At 38.1% G+C, this 16,985-nt stretch overlaps 2 protein-coding genes across 4 annotated transcripts; one reads left to right on the top strand and one right to left on the bottom strand.

Annotated features, from left to right (window-relative positions):
• Window positions 1-484: 484 nt before the first annotated feature.
• sirt1 (sirtuin 1) lies at window positions 485-6,895 on the bottom strand. Of its 2 annotated transcripts, none has more exons than XM_023277069.3 (9): window positions 6,403-6,895; window positions 5,815-5,937; window positions 5,396-5,631; window positions 5,129-5,281; window positions 4,502-4,649; window positions 4,321-4,400; window positions 2,865-3,048; window positions 2,209-2,736; window positions 485-1,948 (listed from the first exon to the last, which is right to left on the bottom strand). In XM_023277069.3, exons 1-9 carry the CDS (start codon window positions 6,746-6,748, stop codon window positions 1,659-1,661), a joined length of 2,088 nt encoding a protein of 695 aa, XP_023132837.2. In that variant the 5' UTR covers window positions 6,749-6,895; the 3' UTR covers window positions 485-1,658. The 2 variants fall into 2 exon arrangements, with proteins under 2 accessions (XP_023132837.2, XP_054874292.1); XM_055018317.1 differs by having other exon boundaries at window positions 485-1,945; window positions 6,403-6,795.
• dnajc12 (DnaJ (Hsp40) homolog, subfamily C, member 12) lies at window positions 6,844-13,659 on the top strand. Of its 2 annotated transcripts, XM_023277141.3 has the most exons (6): window positions 6,844-6,987; window positions 7,515-7,598; window positions 9,037-9,115; window positions 9,410-9,549; window positions 9,639-9,765; window positions 12,210-13,659. In XM_023277141.3, exons 2-6 carry the CDS (start codon window positions 7,521-7,523, stop codon window positions 12,290-12,292), a joined length of 507 nt encoding a protein of 168 aa, XP_023132909.2. In that variant the 5' UTR covers window positions 6,844-6,987; window positions 7,515-7,520; the 3' UTR covers window positions 12,293-13,659. The 2 variants fall into 2 exon arrangements, with proteins under 2 accessions (XP_023132909.2, XP_035807259.2); XM_035951366.2 differs by lacking the exon at window positions 6,844-6,987 and having other exon boundaries at window positions 7,257-7,598.
• Window positions 13,660-16,985: the final 3,326 nt, after the last annotated feature.

Genomic DNA, 16,985 nt, shown 5'->3' with positions numbered 1-16,985 from the left:
CCGAGTGTTACCAGATTTAATTTACTTGATATTGCAGCGAAATTTTAAATAGAGCCCTTATTACGCATGCGCAAACTAGAGACGACCGGAGAGAGAGTATTGCAAATTCTGTGTAGATTCTCAGTCATCCAAGTCATGGTAATCCTCGGAGCTTCAGTAGAATTCAACTAGACTTCTCTCATAGGTTCTTAAAGACGTTTCATATCTCATCCAACAGGCTTCTTCAGAACTGTAAATTCCCTCCAATGCTGCCAACTAACGTGACATTCTAACATATTGTACAGTGTTGCTATTAGACATTTTCTCAATGTAAAATTATAAAATTCGACTCGCTCTAAATTTACTTTTTAAAAAAAGTTCCTAGACAGGATCGAGGAACTTGCAGTTTGAGCCCACATACACTTGGTGGCGCACTGTTCCCCATCTTATTGAAGATACTAATGTAACGCCTGGCAGGTTTGTTTGAAACAACAGAAATGAGTGGTCAGTTTTTCATTCTTTCTTTTCTTTACTGAGAACCCCCGGAGAGATAACAACTATAATGAAAAAATTCCTTATTTCCTTAAACCGTAAACAAAACATTACCTTGTAAATGGCATGTGAATTACGTCGGCGTAGACATGTATCCAACACATTGGCTCAAATATGTCCATATACCAACACTTCATCTTTACAGGCATCTTTGCTCCTCTGTGAAAAGTGGCATGGGCAACAAAACTGGTTTTATAAGAAAAAGTGCCGGTCACAATGTGAATATATTCCTAAGGCTTAATGTTACAACTCAACCTTTGTACAGATAAAAACTATCATCTACCCTTTGATGAGTATGTCTCACAGAGTACAAAAATAAGAAGCTTGACCATAAAAAGTAGCTGCCACATGTCAGAAGGAACACCTTGTCAAGAATTATATTTTTTCCAAGATTTAAATGACAGGTTAAACATACAAAGCTTATGACAACGTAGGAGCGTCTTGATAAAGTGTTCTTTGGTCTAAAATGAAAGATTACCATTTTCCTTTCCCACCATTTACCCTCATGATAAGGCAGAGCTGAACTTTGAATATTGCAAATTAGACAATATGTTCAAGTAAGCCATCTGAAGATTTATGTATGTGTCTGAAACTCATAGTACCCACTATTTATGAGGCAGTAGGCTTACATATTTACATGTTTCCCAATAGTAACATGAATCAACTTTAAAACATAGCATTAAACCACAGTTGACACCACACTATGGACTAAGAGTAACATTTGAAATATTTGCTCGTAATGCAATTTAGAATTTAAAGCTTACTCTAGTGCTGCATTTGCAGACAACAGAGCCGATAAGAGCATAAACTAAGTTTCTTCAAATGGAAATGCAAAATGACATGAGCACATGGAAAGAAATCTTAAAAAAAGGAAAATCATACAACTACTGCATTCTGTTTAGTAAGTAGTATAAAGTATGTAGTTTCAGACACAATGCATGTGACCAAACTGTGTACAAAAAGAAAAACAAGGGAAAAAAACTGCTGCATATTCACACAAAGTTGTCACGCAGTTTCAACTTTATGAAAAATACTAGTAAGGACGATGAATCAAAAATATATGAAACATAAACATATATATATATATAAAAAGACAATTAGTGCTTTGTCGATTGGGTACTGTATATTTAAAGGTGTGTGGTGGTCTCAGTCTGTTCAGAAGTATTGTCTTTCTGCACAATCGATGTGGTCTCGTCAGCTGAAGTGTGTTGTAATGTGTCTCTGAGGCATGTCTCTACATCTGCTGCTGGTGTGGCATCGTCCTCCGGCTCGCTGTCATCTTCCACCCCTTCAGCGCTGCATTCTGACTCGTCACTGTCACTCCCACAGGAGCTCGATGTTTCATCTTCAGAGTCAGAATAAACCTCTGCTCCATGGAAGATATAGTGATTTGGTGCTTGAAACAGGTATTGGCCTGCTGTGGGAAACAACACAGAACATTTTAATGTATCATTGTGTCTCTGTGTCTTCTGCTTCTATGTGGATGAGACGAATTAGACGTATTAGTATATGGGTTAAAAAAAACACTGCTGAGCAAAGGTTTAGTGGGATAACGCATTACCATTTGTGTTTAAACACACTTGACGTTTCACTTTGAAACCCCTAAAAATATATCTAAATGCACGTTTGAATCGTAGAAAACATAATTTTTTTTCTACACCATGGTCTAAAGCTTACCCTCAAGACGTTTGCTGATTGGACTTCTGTTGATTCGACTCATCCAGCATCGTCTACGAAATTCAAGGTTGGAGGTTTGGTTCTTTAGTTCAGCTGCCTCCTCTTTTGGTGTGCCCTCTGCAGGTAACTCTGAAGACTCTGTGGTCTCCTCGCTTGTATGCTGAACATTTGGACAAGGCTCTTGAGGTGTGACATTATTATCAGCAGTCTCTGTGACATTCAGACTTTCTGTCTCCTCTGAAGGTGTAGTTACTGAGTCTGTACTTTGCTGCTTCTGCTCCTCCTGAGCCACATCGCTGGAAGCAGGCAAGGCCTCACTTGGTGGCTGTTCTGGTAACCGAGGGGGTTTCTCTGTGATCTCAGTGAGTCTTACAGTGTTGTAGCAGAGCTGCTCAAAGTCTCCACCCAATCGATGACAGAGCTCATTGACAATGACATCACAGTCCCCAAGGAGTTCCACGTCAAAGTTGAGATGAGGCAGCTGCTCCCTATTGATCAGGACCTGAGGCACTTCATGAGGGATGGAGTCTAGATGAAGACAAAATGAAACAGTTACATACTGCGTATTTGGATTTAATGCAAACATAACAAAAGCGCACTGGTTATTTCATGCATCCTACAGAGACTACAAATCTATTCATCTGAGTAAACCATACTTGGGATGAGGGCAACTGGTCGGACTTTGAGTGAAGAGCCGATGACAATCAAGAGGTCCACCTCATCTTTATCCTGCTTCATGGCTCTGTGGAACAATTCTGGAAGATTCTCGCCAAAAAAGACGATGTCTGGTTTCATGATAGCCAGGGGAATATCTGGACACCGCGGACAGCGTGGGACAACCTGCAGGATCAATTCAATTTATTAGCGCTGCAAGAAAGTATCGCATTAATGAAAGCGATGCCATTTATTTTGGCAGGGGTTGAGTGTCCCTAAAATCAACAATACTAGCCAGTATTCTGAAAGGAGGTACCTGTGCTACACTGATTTACTTCAACAAGAGACTGACAGTCATACATTGACAGATGGTGCAAAATCTCTGGGAAAAGATACTAATTTAACATACTTGTATTTTCTCTGCCAGGGTATATCATTGCAGTTAAAGTTTCTTGTGGAGCTGAAAACCCCATGTCACATTAATAACGTGTTAATGACTCAGAATGTTATTAAAATGTTATTTTTCATTAACAAATCTCACATAAGCATTATTCACAGTATGTCATCAAGGATAGACACACTTTTCAATACCAGTCTAAAAATCACTGGTACTGGTTGATGCTTTCAATAAGGTTATAATTATAGTATATTTATACAACACTGATCATACTTATTAGATATTTTATGCCTGACCAAAATAATGTACTTGTCAGCCTAACAATAAAGAACAAGAGAATGTATAGTCCATACTTTAAAAAGGGTGTGCATACACAGTGTAGGGGTTACAGACTGTTTTGTTTGGTAAGAAACTGAACAAAAGTGAACTACTTGATGAGCTTTGACAGCATTACTTTTTGTCTCTGCCAAAAGTCTTGTACTTAACTGTCTTTTTGCCATGGCAGTAAATCTTGTAAATCTAAACCGGGATATCCTCACTATCATGTCTTTATACAACCCATGCCCACTTTTCATTTCACACCTTTTGACTTCTCACAGCAGGCAAAGAATCACAGGTGACATTAACAGGGCAATGTTTGAGCAATTTTTTGTAGCCATCATTGATGTTATAGGTTACACCAGTGTCTGAAAAGCAAAAACACCTGCTGTGAAAAGAGCAAAATCAACTATAGTTTTTGCAGTCTGTGTCACATTTGCAAGCAATGTCTCACACACAAAAGATCTCTAACAGAAAATGTACACGTAATTCTCCTTGGAACCTGCAGGATCCCTCATCAGAAGCTACGACTTTCATGTAATATCACGACCTGAAATGATGGATGTTGTTCATTTTGGACAAGACACTCTGCTGTGCATTTGCTAAGCATTGCTGCAGGTAGTGATGGACTGTATAATAGGCTTATGGAGCTGCTGGATTTCTTAAAAACATTTGTTGGGGAACTTTGATGATGTTATGCATGTAAATTTGTCATCTTGGACCAGGTTGTAATGGATAAATACCTGGTTAAAGATGTCTTCCCTGATAGCCTCACAATCCACTTTCTGTTTACAGACGAGACAGGATGCAGTTGCAAAGGACCCTGAAATAAAACAAATATTAATGATTTTTCCCATTTCCACAAATAGAATTTATTATAATAAATAAAATAAGAATGAATCATCTGTTAAACATGTCGCTCACCGTGACACTGGATAATCCGCTGAACTCCAGACACTTGTTCTAATGTATCAATATTTTGTGTGTAATTGCGCAGCAGTTTTCCCTGCTTATCCAGCATAGATATAAATCTGTGACAGGGTGAAGGCTGGAACTGACCAGGGTAGATTTCCTGTAACAAAGAGAATATATTCAGTACTTGTTAAGAAAATCCAAACCTTGCTATAATCATAATTACTCTCATTCTAATTGCTTTTCTGGACCCTTCATTCGAAACACTTCTGAACTCATTTAAAAATCTTTGTTAACGTTTAAAGCCTGAATAAACTTAATCTCAAAACACAAATGGAACCTGTTTATGCCAGTTCCACAGTTAAATATGACAACAGCTGACTGTTGAATTGTTGAATGAATGTGCTGGTCCACATGCATGAAAACTTCTGGATCTATGCATGTGTAATTACTAGTGCCTTACAAAATAGGGTATGTATGAAAATGCATAACTTTAATTATGATTATTATCTTATACTGTATACCATACACCACAAACTTATTTGGAGGCAAATCAATATTATTCGAATGTGTTAACTTAAAAAAAATAGAAAAAATAGAAAAAAAATGCAAATCAGCAAGAAAACACGATGAACAAACCTTCGCAAACTTGAAAAAAGGTCTAGGATCCCGTCTGAAGTATTCAATGTCAAACATAGCCTGAGGATCTGGAAGATCAGGAAAATCAACAGCAAGTCGGGCATAAATTCCATCTCTGGACCGAAAGTCTGGTATTCCACATGAAACAGACACCTGTGGGGGAAAAAAAAACATTCAAGCTTTCTGGTTTAATTATGCAAACACTACTAAATCCAACACATTGCAGTTAGAATAGTCCAACTGTACTACATAACTTTAGATACCTACCCCAGCACCAGTCAGCACAAGAATCCTTTTACTTTCATGTAGTAGCCTGACCACATCTTCTAGGGTGTTTATATCCTTCCGCTTCTTTCTTTTTGGAGGCTCTGAGATGTTAATGATGATCTGCCACAATGTCATGTCATCTAAGTCTGGTGGGAGTACCGTCTCAGGCAGCAGGTCCCTCAGGATGGTCCTTGGATCTGTCTCTCTGATGTGTTGCTGGATGAAACTGTAGGAACCTGAGCAAGAATAAGACGTCTCATCATTACTTGTTTTCTAAAATGTACAACCCTAACCCTCACTATGGGTAGTTCTAATGTAGTTTGAACAATTTCCCACTTAAAAACTAAAACTAGATGAATAATAAAGGCTACTGCAGCTGCACGGTTCATGGCAAATGCTACTCAGATTCTCCTACTTACCTATCTGTGGTTGAGGAGCCCAGTCGCTGGAGCTTGCATGTGAGGATCTGTCATCTTCCTCGTTGATGTGGTCCGGTGTGACAGCCAGACCGTTGGTGGGAAGATCGTCGTGTCCAAGAAAATCTGAGCGCAGACATTTTGAAAATTAACAAGTAAATCTAGATATAAATAGGCACCATATCCTTTAACGACCATGACCAGTTTTAAACAATATTCACCGGCACAGCCTCTGTGCAGTAACGTGAATTAAAGTCAATGTTGCCGACAGGAAGACAAACCGGCTAACCAATGCTATGTCGCTATCGAAGTTTGGTGCGGTGAGAAACTAAAGTTAACTGACCGGGTCGCTGACAGTTTTCTCTTTCCTTGAAGCGTTAATTAAATAAATCTTAATGAAAAAGTTGTCGTCTTGAGAGGTCCACAGCTCTAAACACTCACGAATTGCTAATGTACTTGACGTTAGCAAACTAACTTATTTTCAGTTTCAAATTAAGCTAATTCGCCGGTTAAGTTGGTAAAGCAAACACTGCCCACTTTAAGTCCCGGTAAAAACTTACAGCGTTGTTAAATGTCCCTCTCTTTTCATACCTGCACTCTCCTCGGTTGCACCAAAGACGTTGGTGCCGTCTAGTTTCCCAACTGGTTTATACGGCTCGGAAACCAGCAGTCCCAGTCCATTGTTGTCTCCGCCTAGCGCTGCTGGGGCCTGCTCTACCGCCATCACCGGCTTCGCTTCCTTCTCCGCTGGCTGCGCACAATTCACCGCCGCCTCCCAGCTCTCCGTGGCCGTGGAGACGCAGGAGAACTGGTCTCCCTCGGCCCCTTTGAACCCATAGTTAGTCACCGGACTGATTTTCGACCTTTTCGCGGCAGGTTCGTCCATATCGGAGGCGCCTGAAAAGACCGTTCCGAGACTGCTCTCTCCGTCCGCCATCTTCAGCCCGCAGAGCCGCTGAGCAGATCCTTCCTCCCGGACAGCTGGCTCATTTGCATAGCGCACGTGACTCGTTCGCCACCAGTAGTCACGCGGGCAACGTCCCCCCGTGACGTCGATGACATAAAACCATAACAGAATGATGCTGCGTTCAAAGGCTATCAGGAAAAACAACTTTCAAAGGGAAACGCTCACAAGAGGACTGCACGGAACTTAAAAAACCCTTTCGATTGCAGAATGTAAGTCCTATTAATACATTAAATAACTTCTGTGTTACGAGACGCAGTTGGTCTTTTAATCATGACGTAATTTCCAGATATGTGCTTTTCCTCTTTTTATTTGACACGGACGCCATATGCCATGTAGCGCTATTAACAAAATCATACATTTATCACATTGTAATTTGCTATGTTTCTAATTTCTCAATGCTACCTTCTGCTTTTGTGTGGTTCCCGCATAAATAAAAGTGGTGAGCAAAACTTTTGTCTAGAGACCATTGAATGCAGCATGCGTCATATGTTGGAAAGGGCAGCTGAAATATTCTCACAACTCAATGAGAGATCCTCATTGACATTTGTAACCAGCTGGCAGTGTTTTTAGTCTTAATCTGACGCTAGAAGACAACAGTCAGATAAACTTGAAGGATTCAGTCAGTGAGGGATCCACAGAAGAGATCATCAGCAACCCTTGAACTGAACAGCTGTGATCTCAAGCAGCAGCCTTCACGTCGCTCCCTTAAAAGAAACCATACGTGTTTCTCTGACAGGTTTTTATGGAGGCTGTTTTGAGCTGCAAACCAGAAGACTTGGAGGATTACTACGGGTTGTTAGGATGTGATGAACTGTCATCGGTGAGTTGTGGCCAGAGGGCTTCAGGCGCAGACTATTTGCTGGATAACATAACAGTTGTAAGGATCTACAAACTGCATGTTGGTTTAAGAGTTGAGGAGTAGAAAATAACATAAAATACTGAACGTCCGCCAACAATCAGCAACCCGTGCGGTGTTTAAAAAGGCATCATTAATTATTATTAGCTTCAGAGATTACTCAGAACCAGCACAGACCTGTTGATGCCTCTCCAAAAACTAGCCGGGTGTCATTCAGTGTCTGTGCATGATGGGCAGCATTTTTACTTCATTGTTTATTTATGTGGCTACAACAAGTAAACATACATGTCTGTGACGTTGTCTCATGAATATCTACGGATATTTATTGATTTGAAAATAGTCAAATATAATAGAACAGAAAGAAAACATATTTTTAAAAAACGCCTTTAGATAAAGATAATCTATAAGAAGAGACTTTTAACGTGATGCTGACACCTACGACTGGGATGACCTGTGGGGAAAAAAGTCATCATAAACAACACCTACTTTAAAAAAAAGAACTCAAATCATATTTTACATATCTTCAGTGAAGTCTATTTGTGGATGAAAAACACTGATCAGTGTAACCCTAAGTTTTGTCTTTCACTTTGAGGCAGAAGATTAAGATCTGATATATTATTTATTTTAAAGTAGTATGTTATGGTCCTTTAGGGTTGAATTTTCTCCTCATCAATTTATCTATCTTTTCACATAAACTGTTTAAAGGGTCGGTCACCCAGACTATTTAGGAAAATTACTATAAAAAAGAAAATGAGCCTCTGTAACCTATGAGATATACCAATCTTACTCTAGTCGGTAGTAGTAGTCAGTAGTTCTCAATAGTTTTTTAACAAGGTCTTTACTGGAACTCATTTTAAAATAGACTAATTCCAAGGCACACAGTTTGGTTTAGTGAGCCTACGCTTGCTTTTCTATTAAGTTGGATCATGGGCTTGGCCTAGAAAGTGGGATGACATCTTTGCAGAGACCAGTGTCTCACATTTTATATTCATTTTGCTGTTGGAATAACTTGAAAATGGTGCAATTTTCAGGTTAGAATTGGTTTCCAGCTTGGACTGACCCATTCATGTTTCTAGATTCTACAACACTAACCTTAACATTATAAACTCTGATAAAGGCAAAATCCAGGATGTGAACATCAACCCATATATCAGCTATGAGGTTGTTTTTTTTCATGATAATTGCCACGCAGGCAAAGAATAACACTATAAGCAACACTGAGAAACTAATGTAGCTGAAGGCCTCAAACACACTGATCATTATTTTTAGAGAGAATAGAACTGACCACATTGTCAAAATCTATATATTTTCTGTGTATTGTATGTTGAATTTGTTTGATAAAGTCTTAGTCAAATATCTATATAACATATATTTCTATATTTTTTTGTATTTTTGCTTTCAGACTGAACAGATTCTTAATGAATACAAGATCCGAGCCTTGGCATGTCATCCAGACAAACACTTGGACAACCCAAGAGCAGGTAAATACAGTATATAGACAACTGCTATGCAAGAATCACATTTCATTGACACTTTCTAAAAACCCAGAAGTGTAATTTAATGTAAACGCTAATCAGCTTTTAGTTTTTATTACCTTTTATTCTTAATTTTCTTATTTATCCCACAAAGAGTTAATGTCTCTTTCTGATGTCTTGACTTCAAAACAAATTATGGTAATGGGAAGCTGCATACATAGAAAAAAAATATTTATTTCTCCTTATTCTGTCAGCATAATATTCTATGTTTAACCCTGATATTTTCTTTCTTTCTGGCAGTGGCAGATTTCCAAAAGCTGCAGGAAGCCAAAGAAGTTTTATGCAATGAAGCCAAAAGAAAAAACTATGACCTTTGGAAAAGGAGTGGCGTTACTATTCCATTTCATGAGTGGCAAGCTTTGAACGATTCTGTAAAAACTGTATGCAATGTCTTTACTTTTTTTTTGTTTTTTTTTGTAAAAAATGGTGTATTATGTGTGACTTAGAAAGGCTGATGATCTGTTTGCAGTCAATGCACTGGGCTGTGAGAAATAAGAAGGAACCCATGTTGGAGGCCTCCAAACCAGAAGCTCCAGTCGCCTCACAAGCTGGGGACGTACCAGGGATCTCTTCATGTGAAGATGTGCCATCCTCAAGTAAGTGACATTTAAGAATGGGCTCAGTGTTGCTATAAAAACTATAGAGAACATTCACTTTTAAAGGAGGATACTTCTGAAGTGCAAAACACACCAAAAATGAATACAAATAATAGAAAGAAGTGGTCAGTAATTGCACAGAAATACTGTTTTTCAGTAATTCCATTGCAATCCTTATTTTTCTCACTTGAGAAATTGGAAATTTGAGTTAATTTTACATCTTTTACAGACATTATCAGGGTGTATTTTTGCTTCCAAGTTCACAGCAGAGATGCAGAAGATAATCAGAGGAGCACTCCAGGTTACTACAGAAAGAAAAACTCAGGCTGCTCAAGCCCTCTTTTGTGTGACATAAAGGTCAGAATATTGAAATAAGGACACTTTGGCGCTCATATTAAAGAAGGGCTGGACACCCACCCAATTTTTGTGGAGTGTTGCATTTTACACTTCAAAGCTTCCACTTTCATGCTCTGACGTTTGAGAACAGGACAACAGGTCGCTGCTGCTTGTTTTTATTCATTTCATGTAGTTTTTAGCATCAGGCCATGAGGCTGCAGGTGTATCTGCTGATCTTTGCACACGTTTTATTTTCATTCATTCATTTAATCAACCTTTATGAAATGTCAGGATATCATTGAAGGTATTGCCTACTTCAATTAAAACTCAAAAGTGAACAGAGTTAAATGCAGTTAAATTCAAGAGCCGAGTTGTATGCGATCATGGTTTTAAACTAGCCTATGGACAGATATGTGTCAAGTTTTAATATAATTTGTAAAGTGTTGTGGACGAAAGTTACTTGTAAAGATCCTGTTCATCAGTGCAGTCTTGAGCTTCCAATGACTACTACAACTCTGAATTTTCTGTGATGGAATCTTTTTTAATCTTTGCGTCTTTTCACAATAAATCACACATTTAAGTACTTTGATAGATTTATTATAGGTCCTCAGAAAATATAGCTTGTTTGACGGAAAAATATACATACAGCAGCTTGAATTACTAGTTTTAGTGATGTAGAAAGTCATGTTAATCAGATTTTCTTCTCAGCATGACCTCTTCATTTCTTGTGAGTTATTACAATTGACTACAGCTGGGGACCCCTCTGAGCCAATTTTAATAGGGCCTAACTGATACACTCAATAGACTCAGCCACAAACACTACAGTCTGAGGAGTTTATCACAGATCTCGTGATTAGAGGAGGCCTTAGATCCCCAAAAAACCATACCTACCATCAGACATGGTGGTGGCAGTATGATGCTCTGGGGCTGTTTTGGTGCTAGTAGAACTGTGCTTTAAATTAAGGTAACTGAATAATGAAGAATGGGAATTACTTCCACATTCTTCAGGAAAACTTAAAATCATCACCCAGAAGGTTAGGTCTCGAATGCAGTTGAGTGTTCCAACAAAGCAAAGACCGCAAACACACATCAAAAGTAGTAAAAAAAAATTACTATATAAGGTTTTAGGTCCCCCCAAAGTTCTGACTTAAACCCCATCAAGAACCTGTGGCCTGTAATGAAAAAACAGGTATTTGTCAGAAAGCAAACAAATATAGTTTAATATTACCAATTCTGTCAAGAGGAGTGGTCAAAAATACAACCAGAAGCTTGTAGATGGCTACCAAAACTGCCTAGTTGGAATAAAAATGGCCAGGGAAAATTCAACTAAATATTAGCATTGCTATATGTATATTTTTGACTCGGTAGATTCTATAATATGTCCGGAAGACCTATAGGAAATCTATTAAATATATTAACAAGGGCATACTTTTTTTTTTTTGTTTGTGACATGAGTATGAGGTTCAATGATTCCTAAGGGTTTAGAAGTGGCGGCAGATGCATGTCTATAGAAAACATCACCATAATCCAAAACAGACAAGAGGACTGCCTCAATTATCTGCTTCCTACTGTGCATAGTTAACTGTGTTTACTTGCAGTCTCACCAGAAAATTGAAAGCTCCCCGTGGTTGGCCTCTGTTTCACCCTCCTGTCTGGAAATATTAGAACTGATTCTCCAACAAAAGCTCTGACAAGAACCTTGAGCACTGATACATGTGGACAGTCAGTCATAATTCCACTGACAGATGCTTGTACGTCAGCATTGATATAAGCTCCATCACAGTAAAAGTGGTTCCGGTCGTAAAGCTTTTGATATGAAGCAGCAACAACTGATACTGACACAGCAGTATCCCTACAACTGTACTACACAATCATTTACACTGTAAACTGTGAACAAAGGCTTCACATGATCAAAAACATCATAAACAGTTAATCTTATGGCACATTTAATATATGATCTTTAGTGTTATCATATAAACAATGTCTCTTATCTACTGAACTGCTTCTTCTTGCATTCACTTTTTACTCTCTATTTGCATCATGAAATATGTGTTGTTTATTGCAGAATTAAATCTCATAAAATGAACAGACTTTTTATCATTTCTCAGGTGATTACTGCCATCGACGTTTCCGTTTTGCTGCTGACTCACCATCCAGCCTGCTGCAGAAGTTCAGAAATTATGAAATATAAATACATTCTGAATTTAATTTTACTTAAGTGTCTATGTATTGCTGTTGTCATGTATACACTTCGGTCCTTGTTAAAGGTGGAGTCTGTGATTCAGGAGAAAGATCTTGCATATCAATGCCTTTCCCCCGTCCTATACACGAGGACAAACTTGCACAAGCTCAGCCGTGCACAAGGTATGAGGGAATTGTGTTGTGTGGATAGGTAACACTAACACAGAACGAACAGTTAACAGTCAATGAAGAGATATTCACTAAATCTGACAAAAAAAGTATGTTGGATTAGTATCACCAACTCAGCCTGTAACTGTAGCAGCAATTTTTGTGTATATGTCCTGTAACTCGACTGAATCTCGTGGAAATAGTGAGCTGTTGTGAATGTGTCTGTTGCAAGTGTGATAAAGTAAGTTCTGTGAATAATTTATGATGCTGTTAATTTTGCTTTGCTGTGATGTGTTTATGTCCACTAATGCACATGGACAAAGACATTATGCGTGATTTCTTGAGGACCTTTAATGCTGTAATGTGTTTTTCCTTGTTGCTGATGTTGGGAACATAAAACTGAAACATGCCATGTTCACTATTTTGATTTATTTTTTTTTGCATTTAATACTATGCCATGCTGATTCTTTAAATTGGACCATTATTTTTCATTTTGCACAGATGTGATGGAGTTTTATCAGAAGTCATTCAAACCATCCAGTCAATCGGCAAATACTGTACAACATTTTACTGTGTGGAAATAACAAATTATTTCTTTTACTTTGAATACAACTTGCATTGCGATTCACAATATAAGGTTACTTGTTTTAAGTAATTATTATTATAAATGAGTAAGCTGTTTCACCTTAGGGCTGCACAGTGGCGTAGTGGTTAGCACTTTCGCCTTGCAGCGAGAAGATCCCTGGTTCGCGTCCCGGCTTTCCCGGGATCTTTCTGCATGGAGTTTGCATGTTCTCCCTGTGCATGCGTGGGTTTTCTCCGGGTACTCCGGCTTCCTCCCACAGACCAAAAATATGCTGAGGTTAATTGATTATTCTAAATTGCCCGTAGGTCTGAATGTGAGAGTGCTTGTTTGTCTTTGTATGTGGCCCTGTGACAGACTGGAGACCTGTCTAGGGTGTCCCCTGCCTTCGCCCGAGTCAGCTGGGATAGGCTCCAGCCCCCCCCGCGACCCTAGTGAGGAATAAGCGGTGTATAGATAATGGATGGATGGATGTTTCACCTTAATGGCAGATGCCATATTGTTTAACCACAACAAACTTTTGTTGTAACTGTTTGCTATTAACTGTTACCAAATTTTATTTACCAAATCATATGAAATGCAGACATTGTTCCAAATATTTAAATAAAACATACCAGTGAAAATGGCTTATTGATTTCCTCACTAACCGAAACAAACAGCTAGAACTGTAACTATTGTCTGTGTATGAGACCAGGGGTGTCAATCATGCGGTCTGCGTACTAAAGCCAAAGGGTCCAATCAGGCCTGTATGATGACTTGTAAAGTGTAAAAATTAGAAGACATGTACTGCAATTTGTAAATTTGTAAAACTATAAATTTTAAATAATTCTTAGACAATGACAAGAAGTTCTGATCATAAAGTAAAATACTATAATGCTCATTGTTCTTTGTATCTCATTTTTGTTGTTTTTTTGTCTTTTTTGTCTGATTTTTATCGTTTGTCTCAAGTTTTTGTCGTTTTGTGTTTTTTGCCTCATTTTTGTCAATTTGTGTTTTGCTTTATTCATTATTTTGTGTATTGTGTCGCTTTATTTCACATTTTTGTCATTTTTTTGTCTCATTTGTGTCATTTGCCCATTTTTTTGTCCCTTTGTAACTTTTTTGTCTAATTTTTGGTCTCTTTTGTTTCATGTCATTTGTCTAGATTTTTGTCATTTTGTTTCTCACTTGTCGTTTTGCGTCTCATTTTTGTAATATTTTGTCTTGTTTTGGTTGTTTTTTGCCTTATTTAAAGTAAAATACCATATCATTCAGGTGCAGATACCTGTGATTAGATGTTTTGTGCCTTTATAGAAACTCTGATAAGAGTGATCTATAAGTTTTGATACACAAATGATAAAAATGTTAAAATTGAATTTATTTTTCTTAACAAATTTCAGGTTGTTCATGATGTTTTGTAGAAAGGTAGTTACTTAAATGTCGACATTTTCAGAATGTACTTTTTTTTGCACTAAACAAAGGAAAAAATTGCGAGTTGTCATTGTTGATAGGTTATTATGCTGTAATTTTACTGGTCCAGTCCACTTGACATCAAATTGGGTTGTATGTGGCCCCTGAACTAAAATGAATTTGACACTCCTGCATTAGACATTTCACTATAAATAAAACATCCTTTAATTGTAACAATAGTAAGTGAGCAGGTAAGATAAGAAAAGAACTGGACTGGAATATGTGAAGAAAATGTGGGAAGTGGGAAAATATGTTTACAAAAAAAATGATAAAAGAGAACAGAAGACAACTGATAGGTTTTCTCGCCTTATGTAATTTATTTGCAGTATAAGGTTTAAAACAACCCAAGCTCAGTTTTTACTGAATTAGTCCTACTTTCATCTATCTTTAAACACTATCTCTATTATTTTTCACTGTCTTCACCTGTTGTTTTTTTTTTTTTTTTTAAATAAACCTCTTTTGTTTTCAAAGTGAGTGAGGCCTCTTGAAGAAAAAACATTCTAGCATGAATGATCTTGGACAAGAATGTAAAAGCACCATCATACCAAAAAAGGACAACAATAAATGTGAATATCTAACACTACGGATACTCCGGCATGGATACTGCACAAGCTCATTTGTCAAGTTTATAATACACTGAGGAGGAATAACTTACATGCTCCACAGTAACATCACATCCCAGCGTAGCTCATGTGTGTCAGCCAGGGTTCAAACATCTGCATAGCACTGGATTTCTAGATTCTTTAATTTGCAAAATTTAGAATAGCCATCAGATGAGACAGAATCTAGAATAGAATATTTCTCTCTGAATTGTGAGTTAGTAGAACTATAATGTAGCAAAAATAACAAACACTGAAGTAAAAAATACATGTACCTAAAAATACAATTAAACAGCCACATTTTTTACAATAGCAGCATTTTAACAGTCATACAAGAACATACAGACTGTATGTGTCTGAAACCGGCATCAGCCCTCTTAGAGCCAACTGCTGTGTCTCTGAGTTTATTAAAAATGATTATTATTTTCCTTTTGCCCATTTCAAATACTTGTATATATTACATTCTATGCAACCTTGTACAGGACTAATTTTAGGTGGCTATTTTGCACATTCCTCCGCACTGGGTACATTTCTATTAGTTTTTGTCACTGGTTCTTATTGATCTTGTTAGACTTTCTTTTTTCATTTTTTTTTTAAACTACGGCTGGCAGCACTTTTAAACTATCACTGTTTCACTGCACTAAAACACCAAGTCAAAGTCCTTGTTTGTGAAAACCATCTTGGCAAAAAACTTCTGATTCTGTCAATATGCGCCGCCTGTCGGTGAGTGAGGACTATGCAGGTCCTCTTCCTCCACTAGACGTCGCTGTGGTGCACGATGACGTCAGGTACGTAAAAGCTAAAAACACGATGAGCCTTCCTGCTTCTCGCCGGGTGCGGTGGCGCGCGCCTGTAATCCAAGCTACCGGGAGGCTGAGGCTGGCGGATCGTTTGAGCTCAGGAGCTCTGAGCTGCAGCGGACTATGCCGATCGGGTGTCCGCACTAAGTTCGGTATCGATATGGTGCTCCTGGGGGAGCCCGGGACCACCAGGTCGTCTAAGGAGGGGTGCACCGGCCCAGGTCGGAGACGGAGCAGGTCAAAGCCCCCGTGCCGCTCAGTAGTGGGATCGCGCCTGTGAATAGACGCTGTAGTGCAGCCTGAGTAATACAGCGGGACCCAGTCTTTTTATGCTTTACAAATCAACACCAGTTTGGATTGATGCATTTGGTTTTCTCTGCCTTTACTTGTTGTAATAATTGACTGCATTTGTTTCCTGTTTTACACTGAAAACGCTGCAGTTTGTTGGAGCTACAGCGCCTCCACCTGGACCAGATCAGGACTGACCATCAGACACCACAAACACTCAACAGCTTCTGGTTCACTGGATCAAGTTCCACTTTTATATGTGTTTTATTTCTCTAATGAATTAAATGTCCTCAAACATCCTCGATGAATGTGAAACAGACTCACAGTTCACCATGAATCCAAACATTTCACTGTGTGCTTTCTGAATTGTTGTCATGTCTAATATCAACACTTTAACTGGATTTCTCCAATTCATTCTTAAATTCTAATGATTTACTTATGTGCAGTGGTGGACTCTAAGCACATTTAAGTATTTTACTTTAGTACAACTGTGAGATATATATTTTTATTCTACTACAATCAAATACTATAACATTAGTAAAATTTCTTTACTTGACCATCTATGGCCAATTTAATTTATATTATTAAAATTATTCCCTTTATGTTAATTTTCTTCATGCATTAGTTGTATTTTTAAACAGTTATTGTTATTATTATTGTTATTTGCAATAACTTTGATAGACAAATAAGTTTGTAAGACAAGCAGTCTCAGGCATTTGATTATCTCACTCGTGCCTTCTTGTTCCTCAGTTAATCTACCATATTTCAACCGCCTAGATGATACAGCTCTGACAGAAACTGTTTTTCAGTTAAAAT

This window comes from Amphiprion ocellaris, chromosome 16 (assembly GCF_022539595.1).
Source record: "Amphiprion ocellaris isolate individual 3 ecotype Okinawa chromosome 16, ASM2253959v1, whole genome shotgun sequence".
NCBI classification, from domain to species: domain Eukaryota; kingdom Metazoa; phylum Chordata; class Actinopteri; family Pomacentridae; genus Amphiprion; species Amphiprion ocellaris.
The sequence above is the reverse complement of the archived record's forward strand: the minus strand, read 5'-3'. Positions and strand labels throughout refer to the sequence as shown.